At 38.1% G+C, this 25,132-nt stretch overlaps 1 protein-coding gene across 6 annotated transcripts in view; it reads left to right on the top strand.

Moving 5' to 3' along the window:
• The window catches only part of KLF12 (Kruppel like factor 12), a 511,104-nt gene that overhangs the window by 217,013 nt on the left and 268,959 nt on the right, over positions 1 to 25,132 (top strand). For all 6 annotated transcript variants that reach the window (XM_043891644.1, XM_043891648.1, XM_043891649.1 and 3 more), the window contains one exon: positions 22,404 to 22,493. In XM_043891644.1, the coding sequence (XP_043747579.1) occupies positions 22,404 to 22,493 (90 nt within the window). The remainder of the gene's footprint in view (positions 1 to 22,403; positions 22,494 to 25,132) is intronic.

Genomic DNA, 25,132 nt, shown 5'->3' with positions numbered 1-25,132 from the left:
AACCCATGCACCTATGGCTACCTTATTTTTGACAAAGGAGGCAAGAATATACAATGGGGCAAAGACAGTCACTTCAATAAATGGTGCTCGGAAAACTGGACTGCTCCACGTAAAAGAATGAAATTAGAACCATTTCTAACACCATACACAAAGATAAACTCAAAACAGATCTAAAGACCTAAATGTAAGACCAGAAACTATAAAACTCTTAGAGGAAAACATAGGCAGAACACTCGATGACATAAATCAAAGCAAGATTCTTTATGACCCACCTCATAGAGCAACGGAAATAAAAACAAACAAGTGGGACCTGATTAAACGTAAAAGCTTTGGCACAGCAAAGGAAACTATAAGCAAGGTGAAAAGACAACTCTCAGAATGGGAGAAAATAATAGCAAATGAAACAACTGACAAAGGATTACTTTCCAAAATATAAAAGCAACTGATACAACTCAATGCCAGAGAAACAAACAGCCCAAACAAAAAGTGGGAAAAAGACCTAAACAGACAGTTCTCCAAAGAAGACATACAGATGGCTAACAAACACATGAAAATATGCTCAGCATCGCTCATTATTAGAGAAATGCAAATCAAAACTACAATGAGGTATCACCTCACACTGGTCAGGATGGCCATCATCAAAATGTCTACAAACAATAAATGCTGGAGAGAGTGTGAAGAAAAGGGAACACTCTTGCATTGTTGGTTTTAATGTAAATTGATAGAGCCATTATGGAAGATGGTATGGAGATTCCTTAAAAAACTAGGAATAAAACCATCATATGTCCCAGCAGTCCTACTCCTAGGCATATACCCTGAGGAAACTGAAAAAGACAGTTTTGAAAAGACAAAATTGAAAAAGACACATGTATCCCATTGTTTACTGCAGCACTATTTATAATAGATAGAACATGGAAGCAACCCAGATGTTGATCGACAGATGAACAGATAAAGAAGTTGTGGCACATATACACAGTGGAATATTACTGAGCCATAAAAAGGAACACGTTAGAGTCAGTTCTGATCAGGTGGATAAACCTAGAACCTGTTATACAGAGTGATGTGAGTCAGAGAAAGATAAACATCATATTCTAACAAATATATATGGAGTCTAGAAGAATGGTACTGAAGAACCTGTTTGAGTAAAGTCGCTCAGTCGTGTCCAACTCTGCAACCCCATGGACTGTAACCTACCAGGCTCCTCCGTTGATGGGGTTTTCCAGGCAAGAGTACTGGAATGGGTTGCCATTTCTTCTTCAGGGGATCCTCCCGACCCAGGGATCAAACCCCGTGTCTTCTGCTTTGTAGGCAGACGCTTTACTGTCTGAGCTACCAGGGGAGAACTTATTTACAGGGGCAGCAGTGGAGAAACAGATATAGAGAATAGACTTATCGACATGGGGAGAGAGGAGGAGAGGGTGAGATGTATGGAAAGAGTAACATGGAAGCTTACATCACCATATGTAAAATAGATGGCCAATGGGAATTTGCTGTTTGGCTCAGGAAACTCAAACAGGGGCTCTGTATCAACCCAGGGGTAGAATGGGGAGGGAGGTTCAAAAAGGAGGGGATATATGTATACCCATGGCTGATTCATGTTCAGGTTTGACAGAAAACAACAGAATTCTGTAAAGCAATTATCCTTCAATAGAAAAGAAAAAAAATTCCGGTTTGGTTATTACAGTGTTCTTGCCACATCTGACCGTGGTTCTGATGTTTGTTCAGTCTCTTCAAATTATGTTTTTTTTTTTTTTTGCCTGCTAGTATGGCTCATAGGTTTTTGTTGAAAGATGGACATGAGATAGTAGATAAAATGAACTACAGTTAATAAGCTCTTATTTATCAGTAAGGTGTAGTCCTATGGTCAGGTCTGAATCTTTTTAGCAATCATATACCTCTCAACTGTGTATCTCACCAGTACTTCTGCATCCTTCCCATCCCCTTTCATGGGACAGAATGGCTGAAACTGTGTTTCTCTTCCTGCGAGTAGGTTAGATGCTTTTAAGACTCAATGGGTTAGACTTTGGTGAGAGTTTCTCCTAAGGGAAGGTCTTGTTAAGAACTTAGGTCTCTGACAGATTTCAAATAGAAATCCTCCTCATGATGGAAATATTAGAGGATTTGTGTCCAATATTCACTGTAAAGACATGGCACAACTCCTGGAAAATAAAACTCAAAAAGTCTGGGGACGTTCTATAATATTCTGTAATTCTTGAATTTTTCCATCCTGTGCCTCCGGGAATTCTTCAGTTACAGTTCAGGTTTCTTACCTGAGCATCCAAAGAGGTTTTGGTTCAGGGGATTTTGCTCTTAGCAGTTTGCATCCTCTTGTCTTTCTTTTCAGTTTTTGGAATAGCACTTTGCCTTACAACCTCACTTCTCTGATGGATCTAACAAAAGTTGTCATGTCTGTTTATTCAGCTTTATACTTGTTGTCATGATGGATTGATGACTTTAAGCTTCTTACGTGGTGGACTGGAAACTGAAAGTCCCCAAGGTTATTTTTAGTTCTTCCAAAAATGCCTCTTGAGAACCTGGTTTTTATTTCTTTTCCTCATTACTCTCTAGGAATTTTCTCAGATAACAATTCCAAAACTGCTATGTAATCAGAGAATGTGGCCTTAACGTTTCAAAGCCCAGTGAAGTGGGAGATCTACACAGAGGACAGAGAGTATAGTAGTTTGTGGTTATTTTAAGAATGTTTTGTTTAAAAGCTTAACAAGTATACATCTTTTTACTTCAGTGCTTCTCCAGACAAGAACAGAAAAGGCTGATTTTTTTTTCCATAAGACTGAAATCTTTTAAAATATATTCACCAACTGCTCAATGTAGTGGAAAAAACAAAAGTATTTGTCCCATGGTTTCCTTCTTCAGAATGCTAAATTCTTTGCTCAAGATACTAGTCCAGTGTACCCACTGTGTGTGTGTGTGTGTGTGTGTGTGTGTGTGTGTGTGGAATTGACTGGAACTTATAAAAGATTATAGCACTTTCAAATTAGATACCAGTTTATCATAGATCTCTGCATAATAAAAATATTTGTAAATATCAGATACCTCATGTGAAGCAATATAACAGAATTCCATGAATCAATTACAAATATAACTTAAACAATAAGTTCATTTAAGTTTTGCTTTTTTTTTTTTTTGATTTGTAGTAGTTAAATTTTAACTGCAGCATGAATATACATGCAACTCTGTGTGCGTGTCCACTTTTCTTGTTAGAGAGTTGATGTCACCTTTTCATACTTTATGAAAGTTAATCTGGATAAAAATGAATTTATTTTGTCTTTTTCTTTTAAGCTGTTTGGCTCTTCTTTACAACTTAAAGTTTGAACACGTAATTATTTCTTTTAATTATACAGATAATATATGAAATTCATAAAAGTGAGAGCATTTGTCAAAACATGTGAAAAAATCAGTCTATGTTCTGTCAGGTCTGATTTTTACTGCATATCCTTTTACCTCTTTCCTTCCTCTCCTCCCTCCCTTCCTTCCTTTTCTTTTTTTCTTCCTCTTCTCCACTATTCTCTTTGTCTCTGTTAAAGCATTGTTTTTAAAGGTTCAGGAACATATTCTTCTATTATTTCTCCTTTTTGCTTAGTTATGACCAATCTACTTTGAAGACGAAAACTACATATCATAAATTTAATGAATAAATATTACTCAGTGATTTGTATGTCCCACAATACATTTAATCAGCTCCCTATTGTTTGGCATTTAGATTGATTTTGGTTTCGTTAACACCGTAAGTGGGCTTCCCAGGTGGCTCAGTGGTAAAGAATTGGACTGCCAGTGCAGGAGACACGGGATATGCAGGTCTGATCCCTGGGTTGGTAGCATTCCCTCGAGAAGGAATGGCAACCCACTCCAGTATTCTTGCCTGGAAAATCCCATAGACAGAGGAGCCTGACGGGCTGTCGTCCATGGGGTTGCAAAAAGTTGGACATGAGTGAGCGCGCACACCAAATCACCTGAGCAGGACATTGTTACACATACTTAAGTATGTGTTTGTTCAGTCTTTTTCTTAGAATAGCATTTTCTGTTAATTTCATTATTTTTACCAGGATGCTAGTAGGTCTTGATGTTTCTCATCCATTTGTGTAACTCCAGCTTTTTTCAGTTTAGTAGGCTTTCAAATTAATGTAGAAAAGAAAAAAAAACCCTGAAATTTGCAGTATTTGCAACTGATGTTCCAGTAATTTTATGCATTCAGAAGGTGGTTTGGGTCGTCATCGTCTGATCTTTAGGAATAAACCATGTACTTATGAGCAAGATAAACTTTACTGTGCTTTATCCTTTGAAAATCTAGCAGAAATGTTTTTGTTTTTAAAGGTAGCACTTACCTGATATTGTGCTCAAAAATAATGCACCTAAAATCTCTTTATATTTAAATAATCATACATGCTAACTATATACTATGTATACTATGTAAATATATTATTTGTATTATACATACAACACATAATCATATACATGTTTTGTATATAGCCACGTATAGAAAATGTAACCATACATAATATAAAACTAAATATAATAATTAAGTGTTGTTAAAGTCATCAATATACTTTATTATTTTTCCTTACATGATTCTTTTTGCTTAAAATGAAGTCAAATTTTCTAAGGTATCCTTATGACCTTAAATTTTATCTACCATCAAAGATCAGGGAGGCTTACCCTCTGAACTGGTTAAGTTTGTTAGTTGAGCCTTAGACATAGTTAGGATATTTCCCCTCTGTCCCAAGATGTCTCTTGCAGCAGAGTAGAAGAAGGGGGCAGGAAGGCTGTCACTTTCGGGACAAAGACTAATGGTAACTGATAGTAGAGGCTGACTGTGATGGCTAAAGCTTCTGGTGACACAGTTCATATCAATCAGGAAGAAAAAAGTTTCTAGTCTGAGAAACAGTGTTGATGATGAGGTCCTTCCTTGGGGGACAGTTCATTAAGCAGAGTGAGATTTTCCTGTTTCTTACCTTCTTCCTTTCTTCCTTCCATCTATCTTTTCTTCCCTCCCTCCTTCTATCCATCTTTCCTTCTCTTCTTCCCCTTATCCCTCCCTCCCCACTTCCATCCTTCTTTCCCTCCTTCCTTCCCTCCCTTTCTCTTCCATCCTTCCTGTCTTCCTTTCTTTTTGGGGGAAGGGGTGTATGGGCATCAGAGATACTGTACTTAGTGTGGATTAGTAAATCGTGGCCTGACTATAGAATGTCTAGTTGAAGATGTTGACCAGTCAGTTGGAGTAGAGTCTTAGGTGAAAAATGTCAGAGCTGAAAATTCAAGGTTGGGTCCCAGCAATTAGCAATTGCTGCCATTTGGCTGGTTGATTATATTCCCTGCCACCTTGTCAGTGGAGACACAACTGTAGATAGGTGAATCCTTCATTTCACGGGGCTGACTCCTACTCTGAGGAATTTAGTACTCTGGCATTAAAGGCCGGTGACACTCTGCCAATTCTGTAACATTCAAAACTTCTAACTTTTCTGTCCTACCCTGACCCCACCCCAGTTTCCAAAAGGACTGGGGAAGCTGGAGGGAAGATCATCATCTCAATAGAGGTTGAGGTCTACTGAGATGATAGCATGTAATGGTTTTGTCCAGTAAGCATGGAATGAAATCCATATGTGTAGTTCTGAATTTTCTAGTACATATATTAAAACAAAAAATTAATAATATATTTTATTTATTCCAGTATATCCAAAATGTCATTTCAATGTGTTCAGTCAATTAAATGGAGGAGGAAATGGCAACCCACTCCAATGTTCTTGTTTGGAGAATCCTGTGGACAGAGGAGCCTGGTGGGGTACAGTCCATGGGATCACAGAGTTGATCCTGAAGCGACTGAGCAATCAATTAGAAATTGATGAAATATTCTGCATTCTCCTTTTCATATTAAGTCTTCCACATCTAGTGTGTGTTTTATATATAAAGCACCTCTAAATTTGGGCTCAGCACTTTACAGCTGTTCTGTAGCTGCATGTAGCTGGTGACTGCCCAGGCACCATAGATGTAGATTGTGTATATCCTAGTGGAAGTGAATTTGTGATTTGCCTTTCCAGCATGTTCTCCTGTCTTCTAAAAAGGGTCGTTCTTTTATTCCTATGAGTCTGAATCAGTAGTAAGATCCTCTAAGAACCTGCTAGCCACCACAGCTTTTTATATTTCCTAAGAAGGGACCCTTCTTCCTCTTCTTTATTAAGGACATTGTTTCCTTTTTAATTTACATAGCTTTTAGTGATTTAAATTTGTTCCTTTGATACAGTACAACTAGATGAAACTAGTTCTGGAATCTTTGCCCTTGTTTTCTGGGAAATTTTGGATATGAAGAAAGAAGAGAAGAAATGAGAACAAGATTATAAAACCATCTTATAAAATGTTTCTAATTTCCAAACAACTAGATGAAACTAAATCCTACAGTTCAACCAGGATGTATTGATTTCTGTGTTATCTAAAAGGTAACATTCCTAATGAAATTGAGAAAATATAGACAGCTTTATATTTCAGTGCATATTGTGAAATTCTTTGTTCTTCATAGAAGGGATAGTTCTGGTTTCAATGAAAAAAAAGCCAAGTATCTGTCATCCAGAAAATTAGAATGAAAACTCTTTTAGTTTCTTATTGAAAGTTGAGTCAGCATATTCATTTGGGTAATTACAGTTTCTTACATTGAAGGGTTTTGAGACTAATTTGGTAGGTTCTCACTGGCCGTATCTAAGAGTGAGGCCAGAAGCTCCCTTGACTTGTTATATTAATATTGATATCCTTACAGGTTTCTTTCAGTTTCCGTAGCTTGAACTAATGAGCAAATTCTTGAAACTCCTTCCTGGAATCTTTGCCCTTGTTTCTGGGAAAATTTGGATTTGCAGAAAGAAGAGAAGGAATTAGAACAAAACTGTAAAACCATCTTAAAAAATGTTTCTAACTTCCAATCAGGTATATTTTAAAGTCAACTATAGATAGTCTTTATAATCAGGTATTAGTTTCTATTAATACTGGGATTGTATTTATGCTACTGGGTAATATAATCCAACATAATGTTAAGATTCTTTTGTAATGAGTTCATGATATCATTAATTATAAAATAGTTCTTTCTAGATGGGGCAGCTGCCTTCACCTGCCGTTCCCCTTTGCCTCTCCCTTGACATTTGGCCATTTCTAACAGCATTTTTTTATTGTAACGACTGTTGGGGTGAAGGGATGTTCTGAGATCTAGTGGTAGAAGGCAGGGGTGTTACTGAATATCTTATAATGCAAAGGACAACTGCTACAACAAACAACTGTCTGGTCTAAATGTCATTGGTACAGATGTTGAAAAGACCTGGTCTCAAAGAATACTTGAGTTACAACAGTGGACCTCCTTAACAAAACATGTGTCTTCTCTCTATAAGCAGCATTTAATTTAGACTTAATTACTATGAAATAGCAAGAAAGGTAATAGAAACTTCCTGGATACAGTGTGTTACGTTTGTTGTTGGTTAGTCATTGAGTTCTGTCCAACTCTTTGCAACCTCGTGGATGCAGCATGTCAGGCCCTTCTGTCCACTATCTCCTGAGTTTGCTCAAATTCATGCCTTTTGAACTGGTGATGCCATCCAATCATCTCATCCTCTGCTGCCCTCTTCTCCTCTTGCCTTCAATCTTCCCCAGCATCAGAATCTTTTCCAATGAGTCGACTCTTCGCATAAGGTGGCCAAAATATTGGAGTGTCAGCATCAATTCTTCAGTGAATATTCAGGGTTGATTGCCTTTATGATTGACTGGTTTGATCTCCTTGCTGTCCAAGGAACTCTCAAGAGTCTTCTCTAGCACCATTATTTGAAAACATCCATTCTTCGGTGCTCAGCCTTCTTTATGATGCAACTCTCACATCCATGTGTGACTACTGGAAAAACCATAGCTTTGACTATAGAGACCTTTGTCGGAGAAGTGATGTCTCTGCTTTTTAATACACCATCAGGGTTTTCATAGCTTTTCTTCCAAGGAGCAAGCTTCTTTTAATTTCATGGCTGCACTCACCATCTGCAGTGATTTTGAAGCCCAAGAAAATAAAATCTGTGACAACATCCACTTTTTCCCCGTTTAAAATGATGGGACCAGATGCCATAATCTTGGTTTTTTGAATGTTGAATTTCAAGCCAGCTTTTTCATTCTCCTCTTTTACTCTTATCAAGAGGCTCTTTAGTTCTTCACTTTCTACCATTAGAGTGGTATCATCTGCATATCTGAGGTTGTTGATCTTTCTCCCAACAATCTTGATCCCAACTTGCGTTTCCTCCCATAATTTTGCATGATGTACTCTGCAAACAAGAAAAGTAATCAGGGTGACAATATATAGCCTTGACATACTCCTTTTCCAGTTCTGAACCAGTCCATTGTTCCATGGCCGCTTCTGTTACTTCTTGATCTGCTTACAGGTTTCTTAGGAGGCAGGTAAGGTGGTCTGGTACTCCCATCTCTTGAAGAATTTTCCACAGTTTGTTGTGATCTATACAGTCAGAGGCTTTAACATTATCAGTTTTGTAAAGTAATTAGCCTCCAACTAATAAAAATAAAGGAAAAAAAGTAACATAATTGATGTAGCAGAAATAGATGTTTTTCTGGATCTTGCTTGCTTTCTCCATGATCCAACAAATGTTGGCAATTTGATCTCTGGTTCCTCTGACTTTTCTAAATCCAGCTTGTACATCAGAGTTCTCAGTTCTTGTACTGTTGAAGCCTAGCTTGAAGGATTTTGAGCTTAAACCTGCTAGCATGTGAAATAAACACTGTTGTGTGGTAGTTTGAACATTCTTTGGTATTGCCTTCTTTGATATTGGAATGGAAACTGACCTTTTCCAGTCCTGTGGTCCCTGCTGAGTTTTCCAAATTTACCAGCATGTTGAGTGCAGTACTTTAACTGCATCATTTTTTAGGATTTGAAATAGCTCAGCTGGAATTGGGTCACCTCCACTAGCTTTTTCCACATTAATGCTTTTAAGGACCACTTGACTTCACACTCCAGGATGTCCGGCGCTAGATAAGTAACCACGCCATCATGGTTATCTGAGTTGTTTAGACTTCCTTTGTATAGTTCTTCTGTGTATTCTTGTGGCCTCTTCTTAGTCTCTTCTGCTTCTCTTAGGTCCTTACTGTTTCTGTCCTTTACTGTGCCCATTCTTGCATGAAGTGTTCTCTTGCTACTCAGTTTTCTTGAAGTGATTTCTAGTCTTCTTCATTTTACTGTCTTCCTTTATTTCTTTGCATTGTTCATTTCAGAGGACCTTTTTAATCTTTCCTTGATATTCTCTAGAACTCTGCATTCATTTGGCTATATCTTTCCCTTTCTCCCTTGCTTTTTGCTTTACTTTTTCCTCAGCTATTTGTAAAACCTCTTCGGACAACCACCTTTCCATGTTGCATTTTTTTTTTTCCTTTGGGATGGTTTTCATCACTGCCTCCTATATGGTGTTATGAATCTCCATGCGTAGTTCTTCAGGCATTCTGATCCTTTGTATCTACTCATCATCTCCACTGTATAAACATAAGGGATTTGATTTAGGTCGTACCTGTATGACCTAGTAAATTTCCCTCCTTTCTTCAATTTAAGCCTGAATTTTGCAGTAAGGAGCCCATGATCTGAGTCATAGCTCCAGGTCTTGTTTTTACTGTCTGTATAGAGATTCTCCATCGTTGGCAGCAAAGAACATAATCTGATTTCGGTTGTGACCATCTGGTGATGTCCATGTGTAGAGTCATCTCTTGGGTTGTTGGAAAAGGGTGTTTGCTATGGCCAGCCTGTTTTTCTTGTCAAAACTCTGTTAGCCTTTGCCCTGTTTCATTTTGTATTCCATGGCCAAACTTGCCTATTATTGCCGGTATCTTTTGACATCCTACTTTTGCATTCCAATCCCCTGTGATGAAAAGGACATTTTTGTTGTTGTTTGCTCTAGAAGGTGTTGTAGTTCTTCATAGAAACTGATCAACTTCAGCTTCTTTGGCATCAGTGGTTGGAGCATAGTCTTGGCTTACTGTGATGTTGAATGATTTGCTTTGGAAATAAAGCAAGATCATGCTGTTGTTTTAAGTACTGCATTTTGGACACTTTTGTTGACTATCAGAGTTACTCTATTTCTTCTAAAGGATTTTTGCCCTTAAAGGTAGATAAAGTGGTCACAATAGTAGATGTAATGGTCATCGAATTCAATTCGCCCATTCCTGTCCATTTGAGTTCACTGATTCCTAAGATGACCATGTTCAGTCTTGCCATCTACTGCCTGACTACTTCCAATTTACCTTGATTCATGGACCTAACATTCAGGTTCCTATGCAATATTATTCTTTACAGCATTGGACTTTACTTTCACCACCAGGCACATCCATGACTGAGCCTTGACCCAGCCACTTTATTCTTGTTGGAGCTGTTAGTAATTGCAGTTCATTCTTCCCCAATTCGATATAGGACGCCTTTTGACCTGGGGAGCTCATCTTCCAGTTTCATTTCTTTTTGCCTTTTCTTACTGTCCGTGGGGTTTTTCAGGCAAGAATTCTGGAGTGGGTTGACATTTCCTCCTCACAGTGGACCGCATTTTCTCAGAACTCTTCAGTATGACCTGTCCGTCTTGGGTGGTCCTGCGTGGCATGGCTCATAGCTTCATTGAATTATGCAAGCCCCTTCGCCTTGACAAGGCTGTGATCCATGAAGGGGACAGTGTGTTACACAGATTCAAAATTGTACTGCTTCCGGTTTTGTGGGTGCTGGTTATTAAGAGGTTGGAGGAAGTAACAAGGCCTAAACAAATGCCATACAGTTACATAATTCCTTAATAAAAAGTATATTTCAGAGTTCTGTTGAGTAAACTTTTGTCTCTTTTCTGATTTTCCTTTTGTGTTGCATTTTAGAACTTTAAAAGTACTGTTTTATAGGGACAGTAACCCTAGATTTTATTTATCTACATACACACACACACACTGTTTCACACAGCCTTTATAGAAATTCTAATGTGGCATAAAGATGAGTGATAAAAGGACATGCGGAGGTGGGGGAGGGGCATTCAAGATGACAGCAGCCTGGGTGACGGCATGGAGGTGTGAATATCCCTGGCTTCATGTTGCCCTGAAACACAGACAGATTTTAAACTTGCGGCCAGTTGGATTTTTGTTTCCTATGTAGTTCTGGTTTCCTCAAATAACTTAGTGTAAGTTTTCCACAGCTCAAATTACAGGGTACTCTGTAGGTTTGTTCTCCTACAGAGAATATGTTGTAGTTGTAAATATCTTTCTTTAAAATAATGTGTTTCTGGGTAATGACGTGAAGGAGAACCATAAGAAAAGGCTTTGAGCACTGCATCAGATAACATTTGATTGCTAGGAAGGGCTATCAGACACTACATGGTTGTGCCCAGCAGTTGGAGAATACTAAACGTCTTCATTGAGATGCCTGTGGCGAGGTGAGCTGTGTCTCTGTTATTGGTGTTCATCCTCACAGTTTAAAGCTGATAAAATAGTTCACTGTTGCTGTTCATCATGAGAAATATATATTAAATGTGTAGATTAATCTTTCATGCATTCCTATTAATCGTACTTTTATCAAATCTGCCATTTTCATTCTAGTTATATAGTAGTTCATATAGAGAAATCATACACATAAAACCATGAGGGCTCTGCAGAGTTTAGTAGAATGGGTGTAATAGTATAACTGCTACTACTAATTAAAATTCCTTAATATTAACTAACTGTTAAAATGCTTTGTGCTAAAGTATCTGGTATGCATGATCTCAATGAAACCTTAAAATCTGTGAAGTAGACTGTTATCTGTATTTTACAGGTAAGAAAACTGAAACCATGAGAACATCATAACCCAGGAAATGTGTTCCTGGGCCTGTATTTTGGGCAATCTTCTAACTTACACTTCTGTATAATTGTTTAAAGTCTACAGAAAAAAAACACAGACCTGGAAGATAGAATGCTTTTTAAAAAAGTGAAAGGTGCAGTAGTCAGAATTCTTGGAGATGAAATTAGATAAAGTGAAAGTAGATGTGTAAGAGCATTACCAGTAAAAATGTCAAATTAGTACGGAATTTGATATCATCATTATTACAACTGAAAACATTGTTTGAAGAATCTGGAGAGATAACGGCTAGAGGTGGATGTACCTGGAACTGACAGATTAAATTTTGGGTTGAGCCTATGTATTTTGCCTTTGGTAGCTAACTAGTGATGTCTTTCTCCATTGCCTTCCCTGGACCTAGAGTTTTGAGAAAGAGAGGAACGACCTTTCCAGTGATGTGTCTTACATGATTGTCCAGGCGATGCAGTGGTTGCACCATTGTATTTTTGATATAATCCTTTAAAAGCAATTATTTTTGTTTCACCTTTTAGTAACATGACAAACACTACATAGAGCTTTTACATGCTTTGACAATCCTTCTTAGATAAAATAAACTGTAAAGGTCATTTGTTTTAGCTTTACTTTTTTCAAACATACTAGGGTTTTCAAGGAATGTGAGATATTTGTTACAAAATCTTAACCCAATAATATGTTTAATAAGGCAGTAAATATAAGACCTGGTTTATAAGTTTATGTATTTTTCTGGCCACTGTGGAGACCCTTGTGGTTGATTGTTTCTTTTTGTTTTCATTAGAATAGTTCTAACGGGGGAAAAAAAAAGTTAACTTGTATTTTTGTTTTTCCTCAGATTTTTTTTTTGCATATTCCCAATTCTTCAGTGCTGTTTCTTCAGGCTATACCAGAGACAAGCACTCAGCAGCTCATGTTTTAATAAGATAATCCATTTTGGGTTTGATAAGGACCCATTTGACATCACTGTAGGTCAGGAAAGGTGGAGATACAGGTTAATAGTCATTTCCTTTGTTTCCTACAGAAAATAAATGACTTAATTTTTGATAGTAATCTTCATTGTCCCTAGGGACAGAGGACCAGTGATGTTATTTCATTGCATATTCTGTTCAGTGTTCTGCATTTTTTTCATTACTGTCCAAATGACTTTTCATAAAGGAAAGTGGTGATGAATACGTTAATATATAGTACTCTTAAACTCATACTTTGGCAAATACCTATTTTGTTCTAAGTTTTGATAACCATGAAAGTCTGTAAAACACTAAATCCCAGGAAAAAAGTGAAAGTAAGGACATAGTTAATTCTTGTCTTGAATATATAATCTTACGAGATGACTTCTTTATATAGTTTTTTCCCCTTATTTTAACCAAACCCATGTTTGAATAAATTTAACTCTACTAATATCTATTATAATATTCAAACATACTCAGCTTGTGAGACATTTTCTTCAATGTGTAACAGATTCCTGAGTAAGCAAAAATGTATGCAAATTAAACAGTATACCCAAATATTCATGTATCCCAGAGTGTAGTAGGTCCTTTACGGGATGTTGAAATCTTTATGGCATGTTTGGCTTTTCCTACTGGACTTCCTGCCTCATGCTTCATGTACAGTGTAGAAAACCAGTGCCATTCTTAACATTTCTGCTGCCTCTCTCCCCATATTTCCTCTTCCTTGTCAGTCATCCAAAGCTGTTCCTTCTTCCTGTAAACTCTCTCTCAAAGAATCTTCCTCCTCCTCATTCCCACTGCCACTGCGTTGAGTCAAGACCTCACCACCTCTCCCCTGAGTTACTGCAGTAGCCTGTGGCTACTTCCTTTGCATCAAATTCTATATGTATATAAGCCATCTTCCAAAGCAAGTCCAGTGCTAGCTTTCCAAACACAAACGTTAAACATATTATGCTTTTGTTTCATGATGCCTCGCCACCTGTTGTGTGTTGCCCAAACACATTTCTTCCTCACTTACCTCCAGTTTTCTTAAGACCAGAAGTCTTTCTCTCATTCACTTAGGCTTCTTTCAACTAGCACACTGCAGTCACTAAAAAACACTTTTCAGTGAATTACCATACCATATAAGACCATTTGCCAGTTAACACCAAGTTTCTTATTTGCTCTTACCTCTAGTTTCTTTTCCAGTGAACCACATGATGTTCCAGCCACACGAAATCTGTTAATATTCTTCACAAATATGAGACTTTCATTGTCCTTCATTGCTTATGCTCTTTTTCCCATCTGGAGAAAGAAATGGCAACCTACTCCAGTATTCTTGCCTGGAAAATTCCATGGACAGAGGAGGCTGGCAGGCTAAAGCCCATGGGGTTGCAAAGAGTCAGACACGACTGAGCACACATGAACCTGTTCCCATCTGTTTCTCAACAGTTATCACCTGGGTCAGATGAACTCTGGGCATGAAATGATTTTAGATTTATTTACATTTATTCTTTTCATTAGCTCAACAAACATTTACTGAGCAAGTACTATGTATTGTTTGTGTGTGGCTCAGTCACTCAGCCGTGTCCGACTCTTTGCTACCCGATGGACTCTAGGCCACCAGCCTCCTCTGTCCATGGAATTTCCCAGGCAAGAACACTGAAGTTGGTTGCCATTTCCTACTCCAGAGGATCTTCCTGACACAGGGATTGAACCCACGTCTCTTGTATCTCCTGCATTGGCAACCAGGTTCCTTACCATCGAGCCACCTGTTAGATACACATATAAACCTGGGGATAGGCATACTCTTATGAACAAAAAGACAAAGTCATGGTCATCCTGGAACTTACATTCTGGTGTAATAGCAGATAAGGAATTTGTCAGCTAGAGATGGAACACAAAGATGGAATCGAATATACGGAGACTTGGAGGACCAGCATATTTGACCTGGTTGAGGTGTAACCTGAGCAGAATGGTGGAAAACAAGGTTGGGTAACTGGTTAGAGGCACATCGGATGATTGGTTCGAGGTACTTGTTCTAGAACAAGGTAAACCTTCAGACACGGCTGAGTGACTGAACACACACACACACACACACACACGTAAGGACTTCAGAATGACCTTAACATCATCTCCCTTCAGTGTATCCGGCTGAGTGAACACACACACACGTGTGCACACATGTGTGCGCGCACACACACGCAAGCACACGTGCGCACACATGCAAACACGCGTGCACACACACATGCACACACGCGCGCGCGTGCACGCATACACACACACACACACACACACAGACTTCAGAATGACCTTAACATCATCTCCCTTCAGTGTATCCATGATCAGCCCGCCTTTGCCTTGCTCCTCCCACTGTAGTCCTGGTTCTCAGCCTTTTGATGGAACAGCCTGAAGGACATTAGCCAGAGTGACTGAGATACTGCTGGGCTCATGAAGCTTTGAAGCCAGTGTCAAAGCACCCAGTAGTTAAGAATCTCTATCCCAGGTAGCAGTAGAAAATAGATATTAGTCTCAGATATAGACTAGTGATCATTTTCGTAACCTTGGACAGATGGCTTAATCTCTCTGAACCTGAATTTTCTTGTCTAATATGCACATAGTTAAAAAAAAATTGTTGGGAGACTAAATGACTAGAATGGAACTCTATAAAACTTCCTCTTTTGTTCACCGATGTTTCCTAAATATCTCAACAGTGCCTAGTACTCGGTGTTTTTTGAATGAATGAATGATAATATAAAGCACCTGAAACAACCCTTGGTACATAAATGCTCAGTAAATGGTACTTTGTCTTGTTATTATACTTGTTTCTATATATGTGTTTATAGGTATTGTAGTTGTTACATAATTACTTTTTGAAATTATGAGACCCTGGAGTTGTATTGTGGCTGTGTTTCACTGTGTTTCACTTGTTTCTATTCTCTAGTCCCTGACTTTGCCCCATTATCTCTTGTAGTGCCTCATGGTTCACAGACATGGCTTGGATAGAATGAAATAACTTGGCTGTAGCAGAGACCCTCACTGCCTGTTTAAGGAGAGATTTGATCAACTCATGACCAAATAATTCAGAATATGAATGACATAATAAGTTTTATTATAGTTTGTATTAATGCTGGGGTGGAAATTTAAGTGCTCAGATGACGTTTCTAAAAATTTTAGTGTAAACTGTCTATCAATAATTTAACACTTTGTGCTGTGTACTAAGTCACTTCAGTTGTGCCCAGCTCTTTGCAACCCTGTGGACTGTAGCCAGGCTCCTCTGTCCATGGGATTCTCCAGGCAATAATACTGAAGGGGTGGTCATGCCCTCCTCCCGGGGATCTTCCCGACCCTTTACCAACATAGAAAACAGTGATTCTTGCTATCAGGAAAATACAAGTTACTGCATTGCGTGTGCAGTTTTACCAGTTCTTAAGAAAGACACAATTCCATGTTTCAGTGTGAGGTGATTATGGAAGGGTTTTGTTTTTGAGACTGAAGACAGATATTTAAGGAAAATGTATATATGGATCATTGAAACCACTGAAGGGGATTTAAGTTGTGAGTCCCAGTGTGTCTATAGTTTGACTGCTAGTGGTCCCAGTTAAATATGGTCATTAATGTGACATCCACTCTGCCATGCTGCAAAGCAATGAAAAATGAAAGTGGGCCAGAGTGGCAGTCTACATATGAACTAGTGTTTATTTTGTACCACTGGAGCTACTCTGATTATGTGTATGCCCACTACAAAATTGATTTACCAGTGTTGAGGCTATGTGAGCTTAAAAAATAAACTTTTATACTTTAAGTGATTATAAATTATATATGAGGCCCAAATGTATGTCTCTTGAATGTAAAAGGTAGAAGACGGAGTTCCTATATCATCTTAAGTGCCTGAAACTATTGTGAAAACATTGAATGAGCCATCGAGGATATGACTGTTTTCAAAACAGGTAGCAGATGAGATTACCATAGATTTTTCTGGATGTTGAATTCAGGATGGGACTGACTGAATTAATTATGAGATGTTTCTACGATAGGAATATATAATCGTAGTAGGCCAAGTAAATATGTTGAAAGATTGATTTAAAGAAGAAAATGTGGAATAGCTTTGATACCAGTGACTTATTTGAATTCTTATTGTTATTCCCCAAAATGTTGATACTTCGTTGATGATTGGAAGTTGCACGTCCCATTTGTTCAGTGACTGAATCAACTCAGCCCTGAGAGGAACCATTGACGGAGATTCAGGAGTTCCTCTGTTGGGGCCTTCAGTAAGGGGCTCGTGTCTTTTCCCGTGTTGATGAGGGTTGCCTGTGAGCATGTGTGCACAGAGAAAGAGGAAGTGAGAAGGAGAGGGAGAGAGGAGTGTAGTGGATGGGAGCTTAGCTCGGACTCAGGCTCAGTTGATTTGCAATCAAGCTGCACCAATTACTAGTTGTGTCACCTTGGACGGTTTAACCTCATTGTGTCTCAAATGCCTCATCTTCTGATAACAGTCTTTACCTCTTGGTTTACTATAAGGACTAAATGAGTACAAATCTCTTAGCACAGGGTCTAGTCCACAGTAGATATGCAAATAGGTGTTATTATTTGTTTGCTTGTTGTTGTTTAGTTGCTTAGTTGTGTCTCTTTGTGACCCATGGACTGCAGCCCGCCAGGCTCTTCTGTCCATGGGATTCTCCAGGCAAGATTTCTGGAGTGGGTTGCCATGCTCTCCTCCAGGGGGCCTTCCCAACCCAGGGATTGATCATGTTTCCCTGAGTCTCAGCAGGCAGATTCTTCATGGCTGAGCCACCGGGAAAGCCCATTGTGTGTGTTACCAAGATATTAATAATAGTACAATGATAGTTGTTGCATAACAGCAGATAATGGAAGCCTTGACTGGACAGTATTCTAATCTCTGAGATGTGTTGATCCTTACAAAGAGCAAAAATTCACTCATTCTCTTGGATTTCAGCCAAAATTTGGGAGTTGGATCAAACAATTAATGTCTTCTCTGAAGAAATGACCTATTGGTTGAATGGCATAAAGGCTTGAAAAAAGTTGTTACCATTGATTTTGTTGTTATGTTAGAATTGGGTCAAAAAGGGTGGTGATTGACTTTTCTATGAAATGGTTTTTTAGCAAAGTCCAATTTCCTTATAATCTGATACTTTTGCTTTTCTTATAAGAAAGTGAAAGTCACTCAGTCATGTCTGGCTCTTTGCAACCCCATGGACTGTAGCCGTGAGGCTCCTTTTTCTATGGAATTCTCCAGGCCAGAATACTGGAGTGGGTAGCTGTTCCCTTCTCTAGGGGATCTTTCCAACCCTGGGGTTGAACCCAGGTTTCCTGCATTGCAGGCAGATTCTTTACTGTCTGAGCTATCTGGGAAGCCCCAAAAAGTAGTCAAAGGGTGATGCTTTTCACCAGTTGGTATGTTCGCGTTAGGGCTTCCAAGGTGGTGCTAGTGGTAGAGAACCTGCCTGCCAGTGCAGGAGACCTAAGAGTCGCGGATTCCATCCCTTAGTCGCAGAGATCTGCTGGAGGAGAGCATGGCAGCCCACTCCTGTGTTCTTACCTGGAGAATCGCATGGACAGAGGAGCTCGGCCGGCTACAGTCTACAGGGTCTCAAAGATTCATACACAACTGAAACGACTTAGCACACACGCATGCATGTTTGCATTATAAACTCTTCAGAATCTTTTTTGAACGTACCTCCACCAATTTGGTGCATGCATCCTGAATTGCTACTATGTCCCTTTGATCACTGTTGAATGTAACATGGGCATGGGTGGGGGCAATTCATATTTCTCATTCAGTTCAGTTCAGTTGCGTCCGACTCTTTGCAACCCCATGAATCACAGCATGCCAGGCCTCCCTGTCCATCACCAATTCCCGGAGTTTACTCAAACTCATGTCCATCGAGTTGGTGATGCCATCCAGCCATCTCATCCTCTATTGTCCCGTTCTCCTCCTGCCCCCAATCCCTTCCAGCATCAGGGTCTTTTCCAAGGAGTCAACTCTTTGCATGAGGTGGCCAAAGTATTGGAGTTTCAGCTTCAGCATCAGTCCTTCCAATGAACACCCAGGACTGATCTCCTATAGGATGGACTGGTTGGATCTCCTTGCAGTTCAAGGGACTCTCAAGAGTCTTCTTCAACAGTACCTCTAGCCAAACATTGGAGATTCATGATGGAAGCATGTTTAAATGAATATGTCCTGCATCTTGAAAAATCACAACAAATCTCAGTAGATATTTTTGGCTTATGAAGGGAAACCTGGTTTAAAAATTAGATTTATTGAATGTTGACTAGTTTGTTCTTTATTACTTAAATTGTCCAAACTGGATAACCCATATTCTGGAGGAGGGAGTGGAGGAGACCTGCATTCTGGGAACTGGAGGATTCCAATCTACCACTCCAGATTGTAGTAGTTGACTTGGAAAGTCATCCTTGTTCTCTGTTTTTTATGAGAGATTATCAGTAAGCATCCTTTTTTTTTCCTTCCTCCATGTTCCATTCAGAATACTATGAGATGCCAGGATTGAGCACTGTTGGTTTATACCTCCTTTGACTGGGAGAACTAGTATCAGCTGGACTGCTAAGCGCCAAATCTTATTTGGCAGGTACGACTGTCCAGAGTACCATTCTGATCCAGTGCACATGTAACTGATCAACAGTCAGCTAATCTGATGGTAAATTTGGCTATAATTGATACAGTTTACTCATATGAAATAAGTAGCATAGGTATATAGATGTGTGCATGAACATAAACATGTGCACATAAATTATATAGGGTTATATAATATCACAAAGTTTGTCACAACATAAAGAGTACCATGTTGCTAAAATTGATGACTGTAATTTTATTTTCCTCTGGGGACTCAATCGGGCAATTGGATTCTCCTGTAAATGCATTTTGATCAAGATCATGGCAAGATATGTTTGACAGCAATTTCAAATTATTACAGTTTGTTATATATTTAAAGTCTGCAGTCAATTGAGACTGTATGTATCTGATTTTAGCTTAGAGAGATAAATCTATTTATTGTGTTTTGTTCCAAGGATTGTACTCTTAATGCTGTAGAATTATCATGTGCTTTATAAAAACCATACACCTTGTTGGATGGTCTGGAATATGGTGTGATGCATGGAATATGTGTGTTTCTCTTTGTGCTAAACAAGGTTAGAATCATGAATGCAGAGATTAATATCCTTCATGTGTGTATAGTCTAACTTTCAGGCATATGTATGGATTGAATCTGTATTAGTTGCAAGAGTTTCTTAAAGATTGGTTCCTTAGCTGTGAACAGTGTTATTTATGATGTTTATTATGGCTGTGCTTTGGCTGATCCTGGAAAAACCAGGGGAAGAGAAATATTTGCAGGGCAAACTTTATTTAAAAAGAAAGTTTTTTGGAAAATGTATTGGATTTTTGTTGACTTTTACATGAAACTGAAATGTAATCGTGTCTTTAACACATCTAGAATTATTTTAGTACAACAGCAGCAACACAAATGATATTGCAAATGCAGTGATATTTAAATGTACTCAATGGAATATGAACCCAGTCAGGTTTTTATGATTTATCTGTTTTTAACTTCAAAGACTCTGGTTAGCTTGCCTTTTTTAAAAAAAAAGAATGAGTTGATCACAGCCAGCCAGGAAAACAGCTGAAGTATATCAGCTGTAAATTGGTACAAAGCACTAAAAGGGACATTAGCCTCTAATCAGATTCTAACAGTTCATTAAACCTGCCTTTCCAGAATCGTTCTTTGTCTTTCCCCTTTCTTTGCAAGGCATCTTCTTCGCTTTCCACCTGGGCAAGACCTCCTCCGGGGTAGGAAACTGTATCAACTCATCCTTCATTGTCTACCAGCCAAACAGCCTCCCAGAAGCTTCGTTAGGGCAAATTCCTGACTGCTCTGAAAGACTGGGCACTGGAGGGTTGGGTACCTCCTTCCTAGGCTTCCCTGAGGCTGAGAGGAGGCAAGCCCAGCTGGCCACTTCCAACCGTGGAAGCAAGTGCTCCATTGGGATTTGAGATCCATGCCCGATGTGTAAGCAATCCATCAGCCTCCCTGAAAGGATTTTAAGCTTGGAACAAATGCACTGAGCTCACCAGTTAACACCAGATTTCCTCCTATTCTAAGCCATGAGGGTGTGAAAATCCCTCCAAGATAGGGACAAATCAAAAGCAAACATTAAAAAAAGTATCCTACCAGTGTTAATAATATTGTACTTTTCTAAGAGAGGAACATGACAGTAATTTTCTTTTTATTCCCTAACAAACTAGGTAGCATGGAATTTCTGAATGCTTATTAGTTAGCTTTAGTGTAAATTTGCTTTTTTCTTCTTGCTGTTGGTTTCTTTGAGCAAATATTTGTCATGAGTGGCTCCATACATTTTATTTCTTAGAGTATTTTTGTTAAACAAAAAAGAGAGTCAAGAAATGGGAGAAATATTTAGAGCTTCACCATGCTGCGCTCTGTTGGTATTATTTGGTAATAAAAGCATTTAATTTATGATGTGTTGAAGTGGGAGTTTTTATTTAACTGTCTGCTGGGGAGAAAATCAACTCTATGAATGGGGAAAACTCGATGGTTTAGAAGTGATTTTAACCTTTGTCACCATGTAGGCAAACATTTAGAAAATGTCTTTTTTCCTTTAGTAAGACCACTGAAGTGTCATGGTTACATTCTATAACCAAGCAAAGAAACTATCCTAAAAATTCAATCAAACTTAGTGATTTTAATTTCTGGGTTTAATCAGTATTTGAGAGTAAAGTTGGCATTCTCAACATTTTAAAACATGAGCCTGATTTTGGCCTGAAGCAAAACTGATGTGTGGCTTTATGACTCTCTTCGTAGGTTATTGACTTCAGAAAATCCCCAAAGTCGTGGGAATTAGTCAAAGATAACCTTGATTTAATCTTTTTATAAATGTTGTTGGAAATTCTGTTGAACCACATAGAAGTAAGGTTTTCCTTTCAAGAGGTGGCAAATGGAGCCAAACACACACAAGAACAGAAAACAAATTGTTGTTTATTCTTTGATTATGATTTCAGCTTAAGAATTCATTCTTAATCCAAGTTACATTAGTTGTTTTCGGAGATGTTTGAGGTTGATAGGTAGAAATTTTCATTGCGTCAGGTATGCCAGAACACCAGAATTAACTGTCTAGTATTATATTTTCTTGCTTTTAAAATTATTTAGACTTTGACAGGAATATGAGAGTATATAAATTATTGTGATCTGTTTTGTTCTTTATGGATTTCTGTATGCAGTACAACCTCCAAAGCTAAAGGAAGAAAGAAACTCGCCTTGCATTTCCTTCCACTATTTGCAAAAGCTTGATGAATTATTCCGGCCCCATATAAATTAATGTAAGGTTTCCTCACTCCAGTTTATTATCATCTGACCTGCAACCCAGAGGTCAGAGAATCAGACTGATTAATTCAAGTTCTTGGTCATTATTTCTAATGAAAGTTCAGAATGGGGGGATAATTGGTGGTGCGGGTATTCTCATTTAATTATACTATATTGTTAAAAATTAGGTTAGCGGTACTAAATGTGCTACAGTGATGGCAGATTCTACCAGATGTCCTCCATTGAACACTTTATAGCTGAACTTCCCTCTCTCCCTTTTTTTTTTATTCTCAGAATATCAACACCTTCGAGAACAGAATGTTAATGCTTGATGGGATGCCGGCAGTCAGAGTCAAAACAGAGCTTTTGGAATCTGAGCAAGGGGTAAGCGGAAGTTTCTGACGACACCCCACCCCCTTTTCTCTCAGACCCTGGCAGGCATTCATGTCCAGAGTGTTTTGAGGCTTGCAGAACACTTCTGATTTTTCACTTGCTTCAGCTTTTGTCTCTTGAGTAACAATCCTCTGAGACGGTGGGTGATTCTTACCCATATACAACCTCAGAACTTTACTAACTTACAAAAGATAGCTTCCTAAATTTAGAAAGACATAGTGACCATATGGCTTTGTTTAAATGGATGCATGTTTTGGAAAGTATAAAAATCCAGAGCATGGGGGAAGTATTAACAAAGTAAAATGAGACTATAACCTCAATGTCAGTATAGATGGGTTCTTACCAAGTCAGGAAATTGCAGAGTACAGGTAGGGGAAGGTTTATTGTTTGTTGGATGGACTTCTCTTTTGACATTTGTGTTTACCCTTTCTTAGAGTTGATGAAATTTTAGGTCAGTGAGTTCAAAAAGCACATAAAGGGAAAAGAAAGCTTGTTGAACCATAACATAGCCAAATGACAGTTTATGGCTACTGAGGGTATGAAGACTTAAGAGCAGAGCTAGCTTTTTCTTTTTAATAAGGATGTGGGTGATTTTATAATTGTTAACATTTATTTATTTATTTATTCAGATTATAGAACTGTTTTTTTTTTTTCTCATCTATTCTTTTTTTTTTTTAATGTGAAAAAAATTTTATTAGTTGGAGGCTAATTATATTAATAGGTTCACTTGTGAAAACCATCCCCAGGACAATGTGTGTCTGACCACCTTTTATTGTTTAAGGGAGAAAGCACAGTCTATATATCTTATTAAGCTAGCATTACAGAGCAAGTACTTATGACCAAAAAAAAAAGGACATCAGTTAAATATTTATTCTTATTTATGTATCCTTTATTTAAATCAAGATCAAAGCAAAACCTTAGCAATGTTTTATAATTGAACAATCAAAAGATATTTTAAGTGTGAGTAAAATCTCATAGTTAAAAAAATCAGTGTGCATGAGTTCTTCTGGGACCCTGTTCAGGAGGTTAGGATGTTGGTATAGCAAAAGGATTTCATAATGAGGACAGTCAAGGGCAATGATCTTGAGGGTTGCATTTAGAGGGTCTTCCAGTAACGCCCCATTCTTGAGCACTCTGTGCCAGGCTGTGTGGCTTTTCATAATAAAAAATTTCTCTTCTGTATAAGCCAGTGTCTGAAACAGACTCCCATCATGTAGAGGATTTCGTTTCATCTTTATGTTCAGTGTAGACTAGGGAGCTCTGAAGTGAGCATTGTGGAGTATGTCAACCAAAAATACAACCCCACAGTTCTCTATGTGATGTAATGACTGATACCCAGAGATTGAAGCAGTAAGCCATGGTGAAAGAAAAGACTATATGTCAGTTATTAATAATTGTTTTCTAATTTTAAACAAACCTTCAGGAAAAGTCATGTGTTCACCTGGATTTTCTAGCCTGATACTCAGCATGTTAAATCCTCCAGTTTTTTGCCTTTATTGTTTAGCTTAACCACAGTAGAATGTGTTTTATTTTTTCACGGTTCTGTTTTCTTAATCTAAATACATTAACATCAGTTTAATAAAATACATTTCTACACGGCCTACGTTTAACAAAACATACAAACCATAACATCTCATTTGGAGAAGACAGCCTGATGGAAAAGTGAAAATAGTATATTTCACAGCGTTGCTTTTATTTCACAATATGTTCCTCAACTTGAATAGCAGCAAATCTGTTCAAGTCATACATGTTGAAGGAAGGCAGAAAACCCCAAAATATACTGTATGTACAGAAGACCAGTTAGAATATATTACCAGGGCTACTAGTCGGAGCCAGTATAGAGCACTGTTGTCACAGGCTTGGAAATCTTTAAGAACATCTAGGCACTTCTCTCCCCTTTACTGTCATTTTCCAATTTTAAAGTAAGGCTTGCACGAAAGATTTAAGTACATAAAAAACAAAAGCCAGTATTCCCAGGGGTTTTACAGCGTGCATAAGTAACTCGTGTCACATTATTTATAGAAAGTATTTTTTGGTCCTCAAATAGGGACAGGAAAAGTTGTAAGTTCTCGGTTTTACTTAATTCATTAAAATCAATTTTTCTCCTTGTGAATGAGACTGATGTTGATATTTTAGCCCTAATTTAGATTTTGTAAGTTGGAGGGGAATAGAAGCTGAATTTATTCTTTTTCTTAGCAGTATATGTACTTTTCTTAAGTACGTGGCAGATATAACTGCATTCTCTTTGACAATAAAACTTTAAGAGAAGCACACCACACTATTTAATGAATTGTATTGTGACTGATTATTTATAGAGTATAATTAATTAATTGTATTTAGTCATTTGTAATACTTTTAAGTCAACTCCCCTTTAAAGAGATCTTATCAGCAATTTAGTGAACTTTAATTTTGGTTCCTTTACTGAAGTATTTCACTGAGGATGATAGGATGGGTGATAATAATGTGGAATTTCAGAATCTCAGAACTATTTTAAGATAAGGAGTGCTAGATTCTAAACATGATTTCCATGTTACAGAACTCTTTCCTTATTGAGTATTAAAGTCTGGTTGAAGTTTGATTCTCCATAATAAAATGTAAATATATTAGTGAAATTAAAATCATCACACATA

The sequence above is a fragment of the Cervus elaphus genome, chromosome 30 (genome assembly GCF_910594005.1).
Source record: "Cervus elaphus chromosome 30, mCerEla1.1, whole genome shotgun sequence".
Lineage (NCBI taxonomy): Eukaryota > Metazoa > Chordata > Mammalia > Artiodactyla > Cervidae > Cervus > Cervus elaphus.
The sequence above is the reverse complement of the archived record's forward strand: the minus strand, read 5'-3'. Positions and strand labels throughout refer to the sequence as shown.